The sequence below is a fragment of the Narcine bancroftii genome, chromosome 1 (assembly GCF_036971445.1).
Source record: "Narcine bancroftii isolate sNarBan1 chromosome 1, sNarBan1.hap1, whole genome shotgun sequence".
Classification (NCBI taxonomy): Eukaryota; Metazoa; Chordata; class Chondrichthyes; order Torpediniformes; family Narcinidae; genus Narcine; species Narcine bancroftii.
This window is the reverse complement of record NC_091469.1, coordinates 190,667,738-190,686,264: the sequence shown is the minus strand read 5'-3', so window position 1 is coordinate 190,686,264 and position 18,527 is coordinate 190,667,738. Positions and strand designations below refer to the sequence as shown.

The 18,527-nt window shown below is 42.0% G+C and overlaps 1 protein-coding gene across 1 annotated transcript in view; it reads left to right on the top strand.

Moving 5' to 3' along the window:
- The window catches only part of LOC138736302 (dynamin-1), a 215,270-nt gene that overhangs the window by 165,786 nt on the left and 30,957 nt on the right, over positions 1 to 18,527 (top strand). The window contains exons 15-16 of the mRNA XM_069885585.1: positions 1,951 to 2,060; positions 5,600 to 5,711. Of these exons, the coding sequence (XP_069741686.1) occupies positions 1,951 to 2,060; positions 5,600 to 5,711 (222 nt within the window). The remainder of the gene's footprint in view (positions 1 to 1,950; positions 2,061 to 5,599; positions 5,712 to 18,527) is intronic.

Genomic DNA, 18,527 nt, shown 5'->3' with positions numbered 1-18,527 from the left:
CTTACATCAGCCACTGACAGGTATGAGGAAATTAAGGTGCTCCTTATCTGCACTTTGGGCCTTTCCCGCCATGATGAATCAGCACAGCTGCTCCACATGGACGGCCTGGGCGACTGCATGCCAACCATCATTATGAATGATTTGCTGGCATTAATGCATGCCCACAGGCCCTGCTTACTGTTCGAGGAGATATTTCTCGAACAGATGCTAGAAGACATCTGCCTACTCCTCATGAATGATGACTTCAGTGACCCACACAGGTTAGCAGCCTATGCGGATGTCCTGTGGCACCACAAGCAATATGTTAGATCATCTGTTGACCTAGTTGCTGCTTGACTCCCAGCGACTCGTTTCTCTCCCACTCCACTGAGGAGGCCGGCAACAGTGCAGCAAGTGGAGATTCAAATTCGGAGCGATGGTGCTTCTACCCTCAGAAATGGGGTTCTTGAGCCTGCCACTGCCATCCATCTTGCTCCCATCTGGGAAATGCCAGGGCCGGCTGTCGCTGATGGATATGATGATTGGCCACTGAGACAGCCTCCTTTATCTATGGGACTGGCACTCAGGGCAGCATTTCCTTGTGGACACAGGGGTGGAGGTCAGCAACTTTCCCCCCTTAAACCGAGACATCCGTCCAGGAAGTCGAGACCATCCCTCACTGCTGCCAACAATAGCAGCATACGTACATATGGGTGCAGACCATCCTGCTTGAGTTCAGTTCCTGCTCTTTTACCTGTACCTTCACTTTGGCTGATGAGTCTCAGCCCCTACTGGGTGCAGACTTCCTTCGATCCCAGTGCCTCCTGGTGGACCTGAAATAGCAATGTCTGGACCTTCCAGACCTTCATCTTTGAGAAGCCAAGTTCCTGGCCCCCAACTTCAACTCGTAACCTTATTGGGCAAGGAGTTTGCCATCCAAAGCCACACTTGTCTATGACGTGTCCACTGGCCGACCTAGGCCCATCATTCTCGCCACATGAACGTAATGCATCTTTGACGCGCTACATGGGTTAGCACACCCATCCATCTAGGTGTCAACTCAACTGGTCACAGACAGATTCAAGTGGCATGGCCTGCTTAAATCTGTAAATTTGCAAATAAATGTATATTTTTTTACTCCCAGAATATATATTCTCGGTCTTCATTCACAGACCCTAAATTCTACAGGAAGGGGTGAATACAGTGAACTGGGATTCAATGGTAGTGTGTTGTGCTGATGGCTGGTCCCGCACCGTGGCTTCAGCCCCATCGGCTCACATATAACCCTGGTTTCCCGCCTAAACACAGAACCCTTCTGAAGACTACAGTGAGACCCTACCCTTAGTTATAAGCTAATAAAAGCATTTGTTCTCCCTCCAGTTGTGAGAACTTTTATTCGCACTACATCCTCTCCACCTCTGATCCCCCAACGATCACTGGATTGTAAACCTTTGGCTTTCCTGAAGTCAACAACAATCAGCTCATTGGTTTTGGTGACTGAGTGCGAGGTTGTTGTTGGTGCACCATTCAACCAAGTGTTCACTCTCCCTCCTGTATGCTGATTTATCCTCTTCCTTTATACCATCCACTACTGTGGTATAGTCAGCAATTTGTAGATGGTGTTATTGTTGTACCGAGTTACACAGTTGGAGATGTAAAGTAAGTAGAGCAGTGGAGGGGGGTGGGGGAGGAAATCATACACTGTCCCTTCATTTCATAATTGGTTCAAACTTACAGTGTCCTACAGATTTTAGCGTATAATTAAATAAAATTTAGCTCATTAACCTTCCCCATAAATTATATCCTTCATCTGTTTCTGGTTTACTGAGTCTTTGTTGTCTTATATGGGGAGTATGACTTTGCTATTCACATTTTGTGTGTGCCACCAGAACAAGATGACACTTCTTCCACCTCCTCCAACCTGGGAGCTCAGAGAGAGATGTTTAAATGCACAAAATTGTTGTCTTGCAGGAGAAAGAGAAGAAATATATGTTGCCTCTTGATAACCTGAAGTTGCGTGACATAGAAAAGGGATTTATGTCCAGCAAGCACATATTTGCTCTCTTCAACACAGAGCAGAGGTGGGTTCATCTTGACGTTGCCCTGATTGATTAAAGATTATTTGTATGGTGGGAGGAGAGGGAAAAAGTGTGTTCATTCCAGAATAATGATCAACTGATTTCAAAGGTAATCTCACACAGTTGGTGTACATTTACATTTAGTAGCCTTTTTCCATTTTGGGATTAATTTTTACTTTTGAGGGGGATGTTGGCAGGCAGATCTGTGTTTACTGGGCAGGCATTGGAAATGAAAGATCTTGACCAGGTGGCCACTGTTTAAGGCTGAAAGTCTCCTTTCCACTCCTTCAATATTTTCATGTGGTTTATTGGCATTACTCTTTCACTGTAATTTTTCCGTTGGTCCCGCACCCTGGCTTCGGCCCCATCTGCTCACATATAACCCTGGTTTCCCGCCTAAATGCAGAAACCTTCTGAAGACTACAGTGAGACCCTACCCTCAGAAACGGTTAGATAATCCTTTAGAAATAAAATGTTCTCATATTAAGATATGAATTCTGGAGAACTGGTTGAATTTATACTCTAGGGATTCTCGATGTATGAAACTGGCTGGAGTGAGTGAGATTCCATTTTGTGGCAGTTTGGAATCTAGCCCGAATTGACTCTCATGTACAGTGCAGCTGGGGCCAAAATAAAAAAAAAACAAACATTAGTGTAGAAGTTCCATTGGTGTGTTTCATGCATAACTTTCTTAGAATACATTCTCACCACGCTATTTTTGCAAAAATGTAAATTAGTAGTTAATTTAAAGTGGACATGAGATACTGAAATAGTGATTTAAGAAGTGTTTGTATTGAACCTTGCTGGAAGAAATTACACTCCTGTCATTGCAGCCACATGGGAAAATTTTACTCAGCATCTCTGCAAAGGTCAACCTCAATGAGTTACAAATAGACTTCCACCTCCAGTGCGTGTTACATATAACACTAATCCATTGAAATATACAACAATGGACCGATTTCTCAGGGCAATTGATTTATGTCAAAATCTCACATCACCACACAGTCCCCAGGGTTGTCAAGAGGTGCTGAGTGTTAGGTCATGATGATTAAGAGAAGATATCAAATGGTGCATTGAATTCCAAATGGCAGTGTAGGTAGTGATGGACTCTCTAATGATCCTAGAACTTGAGGGCATAGGTTTAAGGTGACAGGGAAAAGATTTAAGAGGGATTTGAGATGCAACCTTATCACTCAGAGGGTGGTCCTTATCTGGAATGAGCTACAAGCAACAGACACAATACAACATTCAAAAGGCATTTGGACAGGCTTGTGGATTGATAGGGCTTAGAAGGATATAGATCAAATGCAGGCAAATGGAATTATCCTAGAATGCCACCTTGGTTGTCATGGACAAGTTGAGCTGAAGGGCCTGTGCTATGCTGCGACTCTATGACTGTACCCAACACTGGAGAAAACAGTGTATGGTGGAACTGAGGGACCCTTTACAATTAAGTCATAGCTGGTTTTGTGCAGATATATGATAGGTCAAAGTTGGAGAGAGCAGGAATTTTTTGAACAAAGGGCAAGGCCTTTTACGAAAAGAACTATATCTGAAGCAAACATTAGAGAAGTCACAATCTTCTGCACTTTGTCCAGTTTAATTTCCTTTTGAAACTGGTTAGATTCATGATTTGGTGTGGTCAATAATATTACTTCGCTATCATTCTGCTGTCTTTGATTTCATTTGAATTTGAAGCTTCCAGTTGTACTCTGTCAAACCTGACATCAGGTGAGATGCATGGTTTAGAGGACATAGAGTTAAGTATGATAATGGGCAAAAGAATGATAGCAGCACTGCTGTTGAAACGTACTAGACATCTATCATTATGGTAGCATCCATTGTAATATGTAAAAATGGAGTTTGATATGGTAATTTGAAAATGGAATTGTGCATTTTGAACCATGGCTTCAATAACACTATAATCACAAAGAACTTCAGTAGTGTTTTTTTTTGCATGTTCTCAGAAATGGCTTTTGGTAGGTGATCCAGGCTTACACTGAATTGCTTGAATCTGTTTTGTTAAGGTGGTCCCAATCATTAAGGTTGTATTAGCCTTGATGTGAGCTGTGGCCAGCCCACTTCTGACCAGTTTGGTAGTTCCACACTTGAAAGGGAGCACCTGGGAAGGGCAAAATGAAATGGCTATGTAATTTAATATGTCCCAGTGTACAATTACAGATAGCCTTTTGTCATGGCAGGTATTTGTCCTGGCAAGTACAAGTCATTACAACATTTTATTTTTGGATAGACCTTTTACCAAGGTAATTGCTGGTGCCATAGAGAAGGGCAATTCCCCTCTGATCTGACTGAATCTCAGTGCCGCCTGGAAAGTTTTCTTAATCGTTCAGACTTAATCCATCGCCCACCATTAAAAAATAAGAGAAGCTTTAAAAAAAATCAATATTATTCTGGTACCATAATTAATTTTATAACAAAAATGGAAGCATAAAACAACTGAAAATAATATTTATTCAATGATTAATTAATATAATTTTTTCAACCCTACCCAATATCTTTTAAGGATCTGTAATTTAATTATAATCTTAACATCTGCATTCCCAACCCAATAGTCAAGAGGTGATCCAAACCTACGGTAACATGTCTCCTGAAATGGACTCATAAACCATTCTGTTCAAGTTCAATTAGTGATGGACAATAAACACTGGTCTTGCTGACAGCACCTATACCTTAACAATAGTTAAAAAGTTATGCCTTGCAACACTATCATCTTTCAAAGCCATTCACAGCCTCCTGTCCCACCTAAAGTACATTTTCATAACATAGCATGTTTACCTCGTTTTGTATCCATTTCCACTGTCACAGTCATTTCATTTCTTCCAGATATCTTATGAATAATTTATATTTCTGAGAAGAATGGCTCAGGGAAATATTGATCCTTTACTTTTCACATCTCCATCCTTTGGTTCGATCTTCAAGTTTAAAATTTAGACTTTTTTCAAAAATTACAGAGTACATATATTAAAAGTTAGAAAGATGTCATATCATATCATTTCATCCAAGGTACCCTACATTTTCAATCAAACAAATGGTTTTGTACCAATTTTTTTATTAATAAAAAGAAAATCTAAACCCACTTCCAAGAAAGAAGCTGTTTGGCCAGAAAAATAAGACTAATTCTTTATCAGTGATAAATTACCTCATTAATCAACACTTCCTACCATCAAAAATCAAAGATTATGAAAGTAATTCAAAAAGGGACCCCACAATGTATGAAAATAAAATTTAGACTTTAGCGGAGCTCTCAGATATTCTGGCTGTGAGTTAAGTTGATTTGAGTTAGTCTGAAAGTGGGCTTCATTTTGCTTCTATTTAGAGACCAAATTGTCTTTCTGTTAAACATCAGGTTTCTTTAACATTTCTACCCAGATGTGCACTCAGCATACTGAGTCGAAACGACAACAGCCAGAACTCCTTCACTTTTCATAGACTGCAATATCCCTGTTGATTGTGCGTCAGTGTGCTGCTTGCAGTCTTCCCAATTTGTGGCTTTTCATTCCCATCTTTTATCTTTTTAACAGGAATGTTTACAAAGATTACCGTCAGCTGGAGCTGGCTTGTGAAACCCAGGAGGAGGTAGATAGCTGGAAGGCTTCATTCCTTCGAGCTGGTGTCTATCCAGAAAGAGTTGGGGTATGTATCCTAAAATACGCATGTGTTGTGTACAAATCTGTGTTCATATGTCTGTGTATTGAAGTTGGAGTACCTACATTAGACAAAAGGAGAGGACATAACTTTATATAATCCATATTTGCATGGTCATCATAAATAGGATGCCATAGGTGCTCTGTGGTTAATAGATGATTACTTAAGGTGGTATGTGAGTGGGGAAAAAAAGGTTGAGAACCATTGTTATCTACATTTAGATGCATATATTTCAATATCAATGTTAATAAAACACACTTTAGTATGCTAGTGTATCCCAAACAAAGGGCTGCACTAGAAAATGGATATTACTCTTTTCCTCCATGGATGGGTATCCTGAATTTTGCCCTGACACCAATTTGGAGGTCACCAAAATAATTGCAAAACTGAGATATGCTTGTTTTAAGAAATTACTGTTGTGGCTTTCTCCTTCTTCAAAGAATTAGAACCTGACTTTTTTATTTATGCATTTTGTGGGATGCTGGAAGACTGAAATTATTTGAATGTGAGAAAGAACAAGTTGCAGAGAAGTAAATGGGGGTACAGAAAAGGTGGGATTATTCTGAGAGTTGGTATACACTCAGTGGGCCAAAAGTCTTCCTTTTATGTTGTAATATAAAGAAATTTGTATTTTCCCTTAAAGAAAGCAATGCTAAGCTATTTTCTTGAAATGTCACCCTCATTCTGGAGAAGATGGTCTGATGGTGCTATTATGAGGGGGTCCCAGCAATGAAGCAGAAACACTGATCGATTTCCAACTAAGGATGATGTATATCTGGCATTGTCCATAAGGAGTTTGTACTTTCTCCCCGTGTCTGCGTGGGTTTCCTCTGGGTGCTCCAGTTTCCTCCCACCTTTCAAAATGTATGGGAGTTGTAGGTTAGTTGGTGTATTTGGGCAGCAGGGACTCGTGGGCCAGACGAGCCTGTTACCATGCTGTTTGTCTAAAAACATAACCTGGGAACCTGCAGGTTTCCCCCTATGCACTTCTCCCTCTTAATGATCAAAGTCACGAGTTCAGAAAATACTGTAATTTCTCGATGGTACACTGTGGACCATTAACAGATAGGTTGATGGTGAATGGCCCAATACAGTGGGCTATTTTGCTCCAGATTGGTTCAAACCTATTGGGTGTTTATCCAGGTGACTGAAGGGTATGCCATCACAAATTTATCTTGTGTCTAAGTTGATGGAAAAGCTTTGTGTGTCAGCATATGTATTTATGCTCCAGCCTCTGAACTGATTTAATCCTGCTATTTGTGTTGAATTTCTGGTCGTTGAAAGGATATTGATAGTGGGGTACTGGACAATGGTAATAGTTTTGAATGTCAAGGGCAGGGAGTTGGACTTTCTTGGTAGAGATGGGAATAGGAGCATGATGACATGTTGTAATGGCAGCACTGTCACTGGTGTGGACCTACAGAGACCAGGGAGCTGAGACACAGTGCTCCTATAGGGCCCAACCACCCAGTCAACTACAGTCAGCTCTGCGCAGGCTTTGAACTGCCTGTTGAAGGAGCCAATGGTAGTTTTATTAAAAATCCCACTTCCATGGGGTCTGCACCTAAGATAGCAGCGCCTGTGATCAGCATCAGCCACGAGGGGTTTCAGGCTCCAGGGGAGCGGAGGACTGGCGCAGGGCACCAGAAAATGGGGAGATCATCCCCCTTCTGAGAAGCAGAAGCAGAGGAGATGACCCTCAGGACGGTGACCACGGCAGCAGAACAGTGGGGGGGGCTCTGCAATTGAAAGTCCCATGCATGCTGTGGGCTGCTGGCGACTCGAGGTGAGGATCCCATGGAGGCTGGGGGCTGCTGGAGACCACAGTCAGGACACTCGCGCCAGGTTGCAGGCTGCTGGAGACTGGCTCGATACTGGCTGAAGGGCTACCAGGTATCGGAACCGGGATATTACAGGGTGCCGAAGGCACTGAAGGGTTCCTGACCATGTCGGAGGTTCAGATCTGGAGCTCGGGTTGCCAATGGTTTGGACTAGACTCTATGTGGCTGTGGAGGCTGTGGAAGTGCTGGGGGCTGTAACAGATCTGTGTTAATCCTTAGTTTAATTTTAAAACTATATTTTATCTAGATATGGTTTGGGTCATCAGGGCTTATTTACATTCTACAAACATATAGTTCTTTGTCGCTTTTAGCATGCTTCTGCATAAAGACAACACATTAGCATTTTAAACACACACGATTCTTTGAGATGGAAGGCAGAAGCCAGTTTGAAAGACGGAATGGGTGCTTCTGCAGTTGAAACCAAGAGATGAAGGATTTTTATGAAGGTTTTTTGAGATAAGTGGAACAATGGGTTGTTTGCTTGAGTGTACAAGAAGACATTTTGTTAGTAAATTCCAAAATGAGTGGTGGACTAGCCTCGCCAAGTGAACCCAGCTCAGCGCGGACATTGGCGACTTCAGGGGTTTTTACGAGGCTCTAAAGGCTGTCTACGGCCCCTCACCCCAAGTCCAAAGCCCGCTGCGCAGCTCAGACGGCAAAGTCCTCCTCAGCGACAAGATATCCATCCTCAACCGATGGTCAGAACACTTCCAATCTCTTTTCAGTGCCAACCACTCAGTCCAAGATTCCGCCCTGCTCCAGCTCCGTCAACAGCCCCTAAGGCTAGAGCTGGATGAGGTCCTCACCCGGGATGAGACATATAAGGCAATTGAACAACTGAAAAGTGGCAAAGCAGCAGGTATGGATGGAATCCCCCTAGAGGTCTGGAAGGCTGGTGGCAAAACTCTGCATGTCAAACTGCATGAGTTTTTCAAGCTTTGTTGGGACCAAGGAAAACTGCCTCAGGACCTTCGTGATGCCATCATCATCACCCTGTACAAAAACAAAGGCAAGAAATCAGACTGCTCAAACTACAGGGGAATCACGCTGCTCTCCATTGCAGGCAAAATCTTCGCTAGGATTCTCCTAAATAGATTAATACCTAGTGTCACCGAGAATATTCTCCCAGAATCACAGTGCGGCTTTCGTGCAAACAGAGGAATTACTGACATGGTCTTTGCCCTCAGACAGCTCCAAGAAAAGTGCAGAGAACAAAACAAAGGACTCTACATCACCTTTGTTGACCTCACCAAAGCCTTCGACACCGTGAGCAGGAAAGGGCTTTGGCAAATACTAGAGCGCATCGGATTCTCCCCAAAGTTCCTCAACATGGTTATCCAACTGCACGAAAACCAACAAGGTCGGGTCAGAAACAGCAATGAGCTCTCTGAACCCTTCTCCATTAACAATGGCGTGAAGCAAGGCTGCGTTCTCGCACCAACCCTCTTTTCAATCTTCTTCAGCATGATGCTGAACCAAGCCATGAAAGACCTCAACAATGAAGACACTGTTTACATCCGGTACCGCACGGATGGCAGTCTCTTCAATCTGAGGCGCCTGCAAGCTCACACCAAGACTCGAGAAACTTGTCCGTGAACTACTCTTTGCAGACGATGCCACTTTAGTTGCCCATTCAGAGCCAGCCCTTCAGCGCTTGACGTCCTGTTTTGCGGAAACTGCCAAAATGTTTGGCCTGGAAGTCAGCCTGAAGAAAACTGAGGTCCTCCACCAGCCAACTCCCCACCATGACTACCAGCCCCCCCACATCTCCATCGGGCACACAAAACTCAAAATGGTCAACCAGTTTACCTATCTCGGCTGCACCATTTCATCAGATGCAAGGATCGACAACGAGATAGACAACAGACTCGCCAAGGCAAATAGCGCCTTTGGAAGACTACACAAAAGAGTCTGGAAAAACAACCAACTGAAAAACCTCACAAAGATAAGCGTATACAGAGCCGTTGTCATACCCACATTCCTGTTCGGCCCCGAATCATGGGTCCTCTACCGGCATCACCTACGGCTCCTAGAACGCTTCCACCAGCGTTGTCTCCGCTCCATCCTCAACATTCATTGGAGCGACTTCATCCCTAACATCGAAGTACTCGAGATGGCAGAGGCCGACAGCATCGAGTCCACGCTGCTGAAGATCCAGCTGCGCTGGGTGGGTCACGTCTCTAGAATGGAGGACCATCGCCTTCCCAAGATCGTGTTATATGGCGAGCTCTCCATTGGCCACCATGACAGAGGTGCACCAAAGAAGAGGTACAAGGACTGCCTAAAGAAATCTCTTGGTGCCTGCCACATTGACCACCGCCAGTGGACTGATATCGCCTCAAACCGTACATCTTGGCGCCTCACAGTTCGGCGGGCAGCAACCTCCTTTGAAGAAGACCGCAAAGCCAACGTCACTGACAAAAGACAAAGGAGGAAAAACCCAACACCCAACCCCAACCAACCAATTTTCCCCTGCAACCGCTGCAACTGTGTCTGCCTGTCCCGCATCGGACTTGTCAGCCACAAACGAGCCTGCAGCTGACGTGGACATTTACCCCCTCCATAAATCTTCGTCCGCGAAGACAAGCCAAAGACAAGAAGACATTTTGTTAGTAAATTCCAGACAGCCTGGAACTAGGAGAGAATCATCAAACAAAGTTAATTACTTTGATTCTGTGAGTAATTGGACAGAGATGTTTTAGCACATAAATGTCAAGAGACATTATGAACTTCAAAGACAAAAAAGATATCACATACCATGTAACATGAGAAAATGTATGATCAAATTCAGACATTTTGAAACAGTTTTCAGAAGTTAAGACCCTGTGTGACAGGAACCTTGTGAAAGACAGGGTTGAATTACATTAACCAGAATAGGTACTGTTATGTATTACTCCTAATAAAAAGGGAATACAGAAAATAAGTGGATTTCAAAAGGGAAGCTGACTTTCCGACTGCCCTTTTAAGAAAATAAAGAGTGCAGCCTCATCATGGATGGAAACTCCATGACTCTTAAGAAGAAAACTGAAGAAGAAGAAAAACAACCTCCAGGAAAGGCAGGACTTTATTATTTTATTCACAGGAGATACAACATAAGTGGAATTTAAATAAGTCGGCTCTCTTCTAACTGTTTCTTTAAGATAAAGAGGGCAGTTTAAATGTTTGGAATACAGATTCTAAAAGTCTTTATTCAAGAGAAGTAAACAGTCTCTGGTGTCCTTAGGCAAGTTAAGAAGGAGTTTGTGAAATCACTCATATGAAGGAAATTCTCTCTGAAGGACAACTCATTGAAAGAATTGTGAGTTTAAAGAGGCCTGAAGAGATGATGTTTAAAACCGCTTTATGATTATTTCTGAACTGAAAATTTAAGACTTCAAGTGAGACCAAAATGATGCTGAAGTTTTATAAACTGACTTTCAGAATTTGGGGACTTTAACACACATATTTACATTTGCACATAGTTGGGTTAAATTTAGAGTTTACATTAGAATTTAAGTTAGAGGTATGTTAGAAATGTCATGTTATTATAGTTTAATAAAAACTAATATTTTGAATTCACTATTGTCTGGTGGAGTTTTGCCTTGCTGTTCCTATGTTGGTGCAAACAAAGTCTCTTTAGTCCCTAACAAAAAGAGGGTTGTTAATTCGTGACAAGGCCAATCTATTGGACACTTGGTGACTCTGGGGGGACTCTGCTTCTCTTCCTCTGACTGTAAGAAGCATTTCAGGCAATTTCTGCCAATGGCGAATCTGTCTGCCTTACATCAGGCAAAGGCAATTACGTGTAATATGACAGTTTTATTTCAATGACAATAAATTGAATCTTGAATTATAGCTGGGATGATATTTTCCCCTCATTGGCCCATGTCTGAATATTGATTCAGGTAGATTCATGGCAGAATCCCATGCTGGTTTTCACATCCTGTAGGCTTCCATATGAGAATGTGTCATTATGCCCTCTTGTGTAAGCTACTGAGACCTGTGGCAAAGGATCTGACTGAACTTTTCCATGACATGGCACTCCATCACACCCAAGGATGGCACATGAATGATTGGTGGTGGACAGAGGGAATGGGTCTAACATATATTATAAGATTATTTTTGACTTAATTTGCACAGCTCTGGGTCTTGATGCCCAGGGCAGTATTTTTATACTTTTACAAAAGGCTCAGAGGATGGGTGGCAAATGGTCAAAGTAGTAGCCATGCCTCAAACTAGTTCACTGACCCAAAATGTAACAGTAAATTTAAAAAAAAACTCTATGAAGGAAAAAAGACAATATAATTTTGTGTCAGACATATCTCAGTTGAATATTGTAAGTTCAGGTCACCTGAACCTTACTGCCACAGGCTAATATTAAATACTAAAGGAGTGTGGCATTATTATCTTGTTCCAGGATCTCATTGGTCTTGTCCATCATCAGGGTATTGTGGCTTGGTCCTGTCCACTATCTAGAGCAGATAAAAAGGTTGTGATATTAGCAAGTAATATCAAAGAGAATGGAACAGCTTTTTAAAATATATAAACAGTAAAAGAGTGACCAAAGTAGACATACAACCAATAGAAAATTATGCTGGAGAAATTGTAATGGGAGACAACTGTTACGAGCCCAGAGGACCCCAAAATCCAGCAGCAATAGATATTCACCAAGACAAATGATTACTTAAACAAAAGTTGCTTTTAATTATCTTTAAACATGAAAATAGAATCAAACCTTAACTTATCACTATTAACTTACTTAACCTAATTTAACCCCTTTCTAATACTAAGCGCACGTGTATGTAATGTGTGTGTAAGTTCAGAAAAGTTCTTTAGTTCACAGTCCAATCTCACTTCTCATTCCTCCAAGTTCACTGGTTGCAGGCAATTCTTATGCTGTGCACAGAATTTAACATTTATAAAGTTCACCAGGTGCTTTGAAAGGTAAATGGTTACCACTCAGGAAGGTTCTTTTCAGTTTTCAGAGAGAGATTTGTTGTTCCAGGACATCCACAACTGATTCCTTTTTTAATCAGCCACTCCAGCGTCTTGCTGATGAAACTTGCCCCCTTCAGGGTTCTTCAGATGATAGCCTTTCTTTCAGGTCACCACAGAGTTCCTTTTTGTTTCTCTTATTCCAAGTGAAACTTTAGACAGCCAATTCTCTCCTCTTGCATGAATCACAATGGCTTTGACCAGGCTGAATCAAGCATTTATAACCCATCTTCCACGTGGGGTTTTCTACATGTTTGCCAACTGGTCCTGTTCCAGTCCCAGCTACTGTTGCTGGCTGTAACACTGTAGAAGTGATCTCTATGAGTGTGCCTCTCTCTCTCTCTCAGAGAAAGACTGTTTTACTCTCTCTGCTTGCAAAAGCACATGACCCTTTGAGAACTGCAAGTTCCACTGCAGACAATCTATGGCTCCAACAAGGTCTTTCATCTGTTGTCTTTTTGTAAATAACAATCCATTAGTGAAGTCTCTTGGGCACTCCCCAAAGCTCTTGCAAAGACTAGCATGGGTCAGAGCTCCAGTATTTTAAATAAGATCTGTTTTAAAGTGTTTGTATATGACCAACTCTAACAAACATTTCCCAATGAATCTCCCAAAAACATATATATAATATATATACTCTGTCACACAAGGAGATGGCAGAGGAACTGAATGAATATTTTGAATCAGTCTTTACTGTGAAAGGCATTAGAAGCATACTAGACTCTCATGACTCTCTTGGAAGAGAAGTAAGTACAGTGATGATTGTTAGAGAGAAGGATTTGGGAACCTAAATAGTCGAAGGGTAGATAAGTCCCCGAGACCAGATGGAATGCACCCTTTGGTTCTAAAGGAAGTAGCTTTAAAGATTGTGAAAGCATTGGTAATAATCTTTCAGGATCAATGGAGTCTGGTATGGTTCCGGTTGTCTTTAGGATCACAAATGTCACTCCTCTGTTTAAGAAGGGAACAAGGCAGCAGAAATTATAGACCTATTAACCTGACATTGGTGGCTGGGAACCTGTTGGAGTCGATTGTCAAGTTTGAGATTACAGAATACCCGGAGGCGTATGAAAAGATAGGCTCAAATCAGCATGGTTTCCTTAAAGGAAAATCATGCCTGACAAATCTATTGTAAATTTTTTGAACAGATTACAAGTAGGATAGACAGGTGGGATGCAGTAGATTTTACACTTTCAAAAGAGCTTCGCTAAGGTGCCACACAAAAGGCTGATATGCAAGATGAAAGCCCTGGGAATTACAGGAAGGATACTCACATGGCTGTTTGGTTGGAAACAGAGAGTAAGAATAAAGGGATCCTATTCTGGTTGGCTACTGGTTACCAATGGTGCTCCACAGGGATCGATATTAGGGCCGTTTCTTTTTACATTGTGCATAAATTATTTGGATTATGGAATAGATGATTTTGTGTCTAAATTTGCAAATGATACCAAAATAGGTGGTAGGGTGGGTGATGCTGAGGATACTGAAGTCTGCAGAGAGAATTGGATAGATTAGGAGAATAGGCAAAAAGGCGGCAGATGAAATAAAGTGTTGGAAACTGTATGGTCATGCACTTTGGTGCAGAAATAGACAGGCAGACTATTATTTAAACGGGGAGAAAATTCAAAATTCCGAGGTGGAAAGGGACTTGGGAGCCCTCATGCAGGATACACTAAAGGTTGACCTCCAGGTTGAGTCAGTGGTGAAGAAGGTGAATGCAGTGTTGGCATTCATTTCTAAAGGAGCAGGGATGTAATGTTGAGGCATTATAAAGCATTGGTTAAGTACAGTTTTGGGTGTCTTATTGGAGAAGAATCAGAGAAGATTTACTTGAGTGATACCAGGTATGAAAGGATTAGTACATGAGGTACGATTGTCGGATCTTGAGCTGTACTCAGAGTATAGAAGGATGAAGGGAGACCTCATAGAACTGGGATTCACTGGTAGTGTGTTGTGCTGGTAGCTGGTCCCGCACCCTGGCTTCGGCCCCATCTGCTCACATATAACAGCCAGGGAGGGGGGCTTAGTAGGTGGATGGATCAACTCATAATTAGAATGGTGGAGTAGACTTGATGGGCCAATGGACCGACTTGGGCTTCTATAATCTTGTGATCTTGCGATCTTGAGTAGGAGGGAGCCTGTTCCAGTTTCTGACTTATGACTGAACAAGGGAGTGTTCTAAAATCCTCACATCTTGGAAGCACTGTCAGGCCCACACTCACCAGCAAACTATTTAGCATTAGTCAGACATGCATAGCCTCTGTCTAAAAATTTACGTGGAAATATTTGTATGTCAGGATTTCCCCTGTCTCAACTCCCCACATCCCATCTCTCCACTGACCCTTCCTTCTTTTGATGTTAAGTGATGTTGCTTCTTGAAATCTGGCAGGCTCCTCGCTGAATGTTATAACTTGGGACTCTGCATAATAGGAAACTCTTGTCATTCTTTCCATTCAGTTCATTTGCCGACATCTGCTTGGCCACAGTCCTACTTTATCACAGCACAACAGCAACCAATAAACGATAAAGAAAGGGGCTGGGGTTTCTACTATTTAACTTGTTAAAAAGTAAATCACATAAACAAAATCACACACAAACACTTTACATTCAATATCAACAGAAAATTCTGGAGATGCATTTTGGGAGGGAGACCTGGCTGGTCACTGCCAAGAAGTCCCTCTCAAAATATTAACTGTTGTCTTACTCATTTCACTCTCTATCTCTCTTTCTTTCAGTCTCTCCCTTACTTACTGTTAACCTTCTTACATGGCTCAGTGTCAAATTGTCTGACTAAACTCTTAAATTCATGTTCCTTTTGCACATGGAAGATCCTCTATAAATGCAAGCTGTTACTAAATGTAAGAAAAAGAAGATTCATCAAGCCTGCTCTGGCAGTCAATAAGATTGTGGCTAATGCATTCTTGGCTTCAGTTCCATTTTCATACCTGTTCCCAATTATCATTGACTCTCCATAGACCAAAAATTTAACAATGCCAATACTTGAGCCAAAGAATGATCCATGCATCACACCAACATGTGCTTAGCCTTATGTTCTGAGGGGTGAGTGGTGGAATGTGCTGTGGGATTCATGTTCAGATCCAGATTTTTCACAACAGGACGGGATGAAGTCTGTCATTCTGAGCTGTACAGAAACAACTGTGGGCAGTTCTACCCCTGGTCCTCTGGTTACTAATTCACAGGAGAATTTTTTAATTACATAAGCAAAAGGGAAACCTGTCTCTGAGAAGCCACAGGAATAGCTGGTGATGGGAAACAGCAGGCAGTTGCAGTAGAGAGGAAAAAGGGACTGGTGAATGGTGAAGGGAATAGTGTGATGATGATGGTTTACAATGTGGCGATATTGCAGAAGGTTTATCATTCTGGTTCTGATATTGCTGCGAACAAAGAAAAATATAAAGATAGATGGAAAGCTGAAATAAAAATGAGAACAGAAAATGCTGGAAATCTCAACAGATCAACAGGCCAGCACGGTTGGTGTAGCGGTTAGCGCAACGTCTTTACAGCACCAGTGATCAGGCCTGATCCGGGGTTCAAATCCCGTGCTGACTGTCAGGAGTTTGCACATTCTCCCTGTGCCTGTGTGTGTTTTCCCTGGGGGCTCTGGTTTCCTCTCACTATTCAAAAAGTAGGCTAATGAGGTGTAAATTGGGCGGCATTGGACTGCTAGGCCGAAATGGCCTATTACTGTACAGTATGTCTAAAATCATGCAGTGTCTGTGCAGAGAAAAATCAAGCTAATACTTCAGACCTATGATTCTCTATCAGAACTGGAAGACATTAAGAAGCCAACAACTTTCAAGGGATTTGAGACAATTCACCCACGTGGTACTCGATCAATAACTGCTGAGAAAGACAAAATAAGAAAGGGAGAGGAAACTGCTTCATTCCTCAGGCTCAATGGTTGTGGGCTCAATGAGCTCAAAGAATCATAAAACAGGGTAGACATCCCAAGTCAGCCAACAAAATTCCTGTGGCAGGAACTGACATTTTTTAGCTTCTCTGTGGACAGTCACATTTAAAGGGAAACCTGCAACCCACACTCAAATCCCATTTAATGTAAACATGCTTTCTTTTCTGGTGTCCATCTCTGATCTTATTTCAAGCTGGAAAATGCTGGTAATGATACTTTAAGCGATTCTGGCTGTTGTAATTTCACTGAAATCATCTGAAGCTGCTTCAGTAGCATCATTGACTGAACAAAATTTCTTGAGTACCCCAATAATATCGTCAGCAATTGCAAAATTAAAGAGATGCTTTATATTTTATATAAAAAGTGAATGGGTAATTCCTAAATCAGAACTTCCCTTTCCCAACACCTACCTCAGCATTGCTTAAGCCTTTGAAGGTGAACGATTGCCAGGGTTCTCACTTTCCAACATTAGCCATAGATCTCTCAAAGTAGCAGTGACAATTGACAGAGTGGTGAAGAAGGCATTTGGAGTGCACCGGCCTTCATTAGATGGGGGATTAGGTTCAAGAGCCATGGGGTAATGTTGCAGCTCGATATAACTCTGTGTTCATTTTTTGTTGCTTCATTATAGGAAGGATGTGGAAGCTTTAGCGAGGGTACAGAGGAGACTTCCCAGGATGCTGCCTGGATTAGAGAATGTGTCCTATGAGGAAACATTGAACTACTTTGAAATATTGGAGGATGAGAGGTGACTTAATAGCGGTGTATATGATTATGAGGGGCTTAACTAGAGTGGACAGCCACTACATTTTTCCCAGGTGGCAAAAGCCAATACCAGAGGACTTCTGTTTAAGGTAAGTGGAGAAACATTGAGGAGAGATGTCAGTGGCAGAGCCTTTTTTACCAGAGAGTGGTGGGTACTTGGAATGCACTGCTGGACATAAGGTTGAGGCTGATACAATAGTGAGGTATAAAAGACTCTTAGATAGGCACATGGTGTAAGAGAAATGGGAAGGGGTGTGGCGGCGTTACGGACTGTAAAGAAGAGGAGGGTGAGGTTGGTCACGGAGTAGGTTTATATAGGTTGGTACAACATTGCGGGACTGTACTGTGCTTTTCTACATTCCATTGTTATATGTTGAAAGCAGAGTATAATCAGGGTAGTGATGACCAAGTGGCCCTAATGCAGCACAAGTTCATGCTGATGTGTAGAAAGGGGAAGGGCAGAAACAGAGGAAAGACCAAATGTATCAGAACCACAGGAACAGAAGAATTTTCCAGCAGCAGTGGTTGTAACTCTTTAGAAAGGAAAATACAGGAGGTGTTGGAATTCTGAAATTAAAATAAAAGTAGAAAACACTGGGTTTGTTCTTGTGCTTGCTTCTTGTGCCTTGTTTTATTGGTGAGTTTATTTCCAGTGGTTCTAACAATGCTATGCTTGTTCATTCATTTGATTTTTTAAACCTTGCTCCCAGTGGCTAAACAGGTGATTAATTCAGTAAATGAATTTTCTTCCTCCTTTAATTGGTTTAATTTGCATCACCTCTGTCCAGGATAAAGAAAATGTAAGTAGGTTTACCTCTCTTCATCTCCTTTCTGAAGCAGAACCAGTCTCCTGTGCTTCTGATTTCAGAAAGACTGACAATTGGGCTCCTTCCTTTTTCTTGTGATTGAACACTGATTTTGCCTGTCTGTGTTAGATTTGCATGACTTAGTACTATTTTTGTTCATTGCCTGTTTCATTGGTATGGTTGTGGTGGTTCTCCATTTGAAATCACCCTTGCCTTTGAATTGTTGCATGCCGAGTGGTCAGTGCAGTGCATGATCTTTTTCAGATGTGTTCTCTGTCATTGTATTCATGGCAGAGGAAAATGTACTAGTGTGCCAAATGCACGGCCGTGCAACAGCTATTTGAGCTGTCCATCACCATTTTAGCAAAAAACATAAGTATGTACAGTTCAGATAAATGCATGCACATTTATTTACCAACCATCTAATCAAAGTGGTAAAAAATAGTCAGTGAAAAATAGGTCTTACTATCTTACCAAGTTCACATAC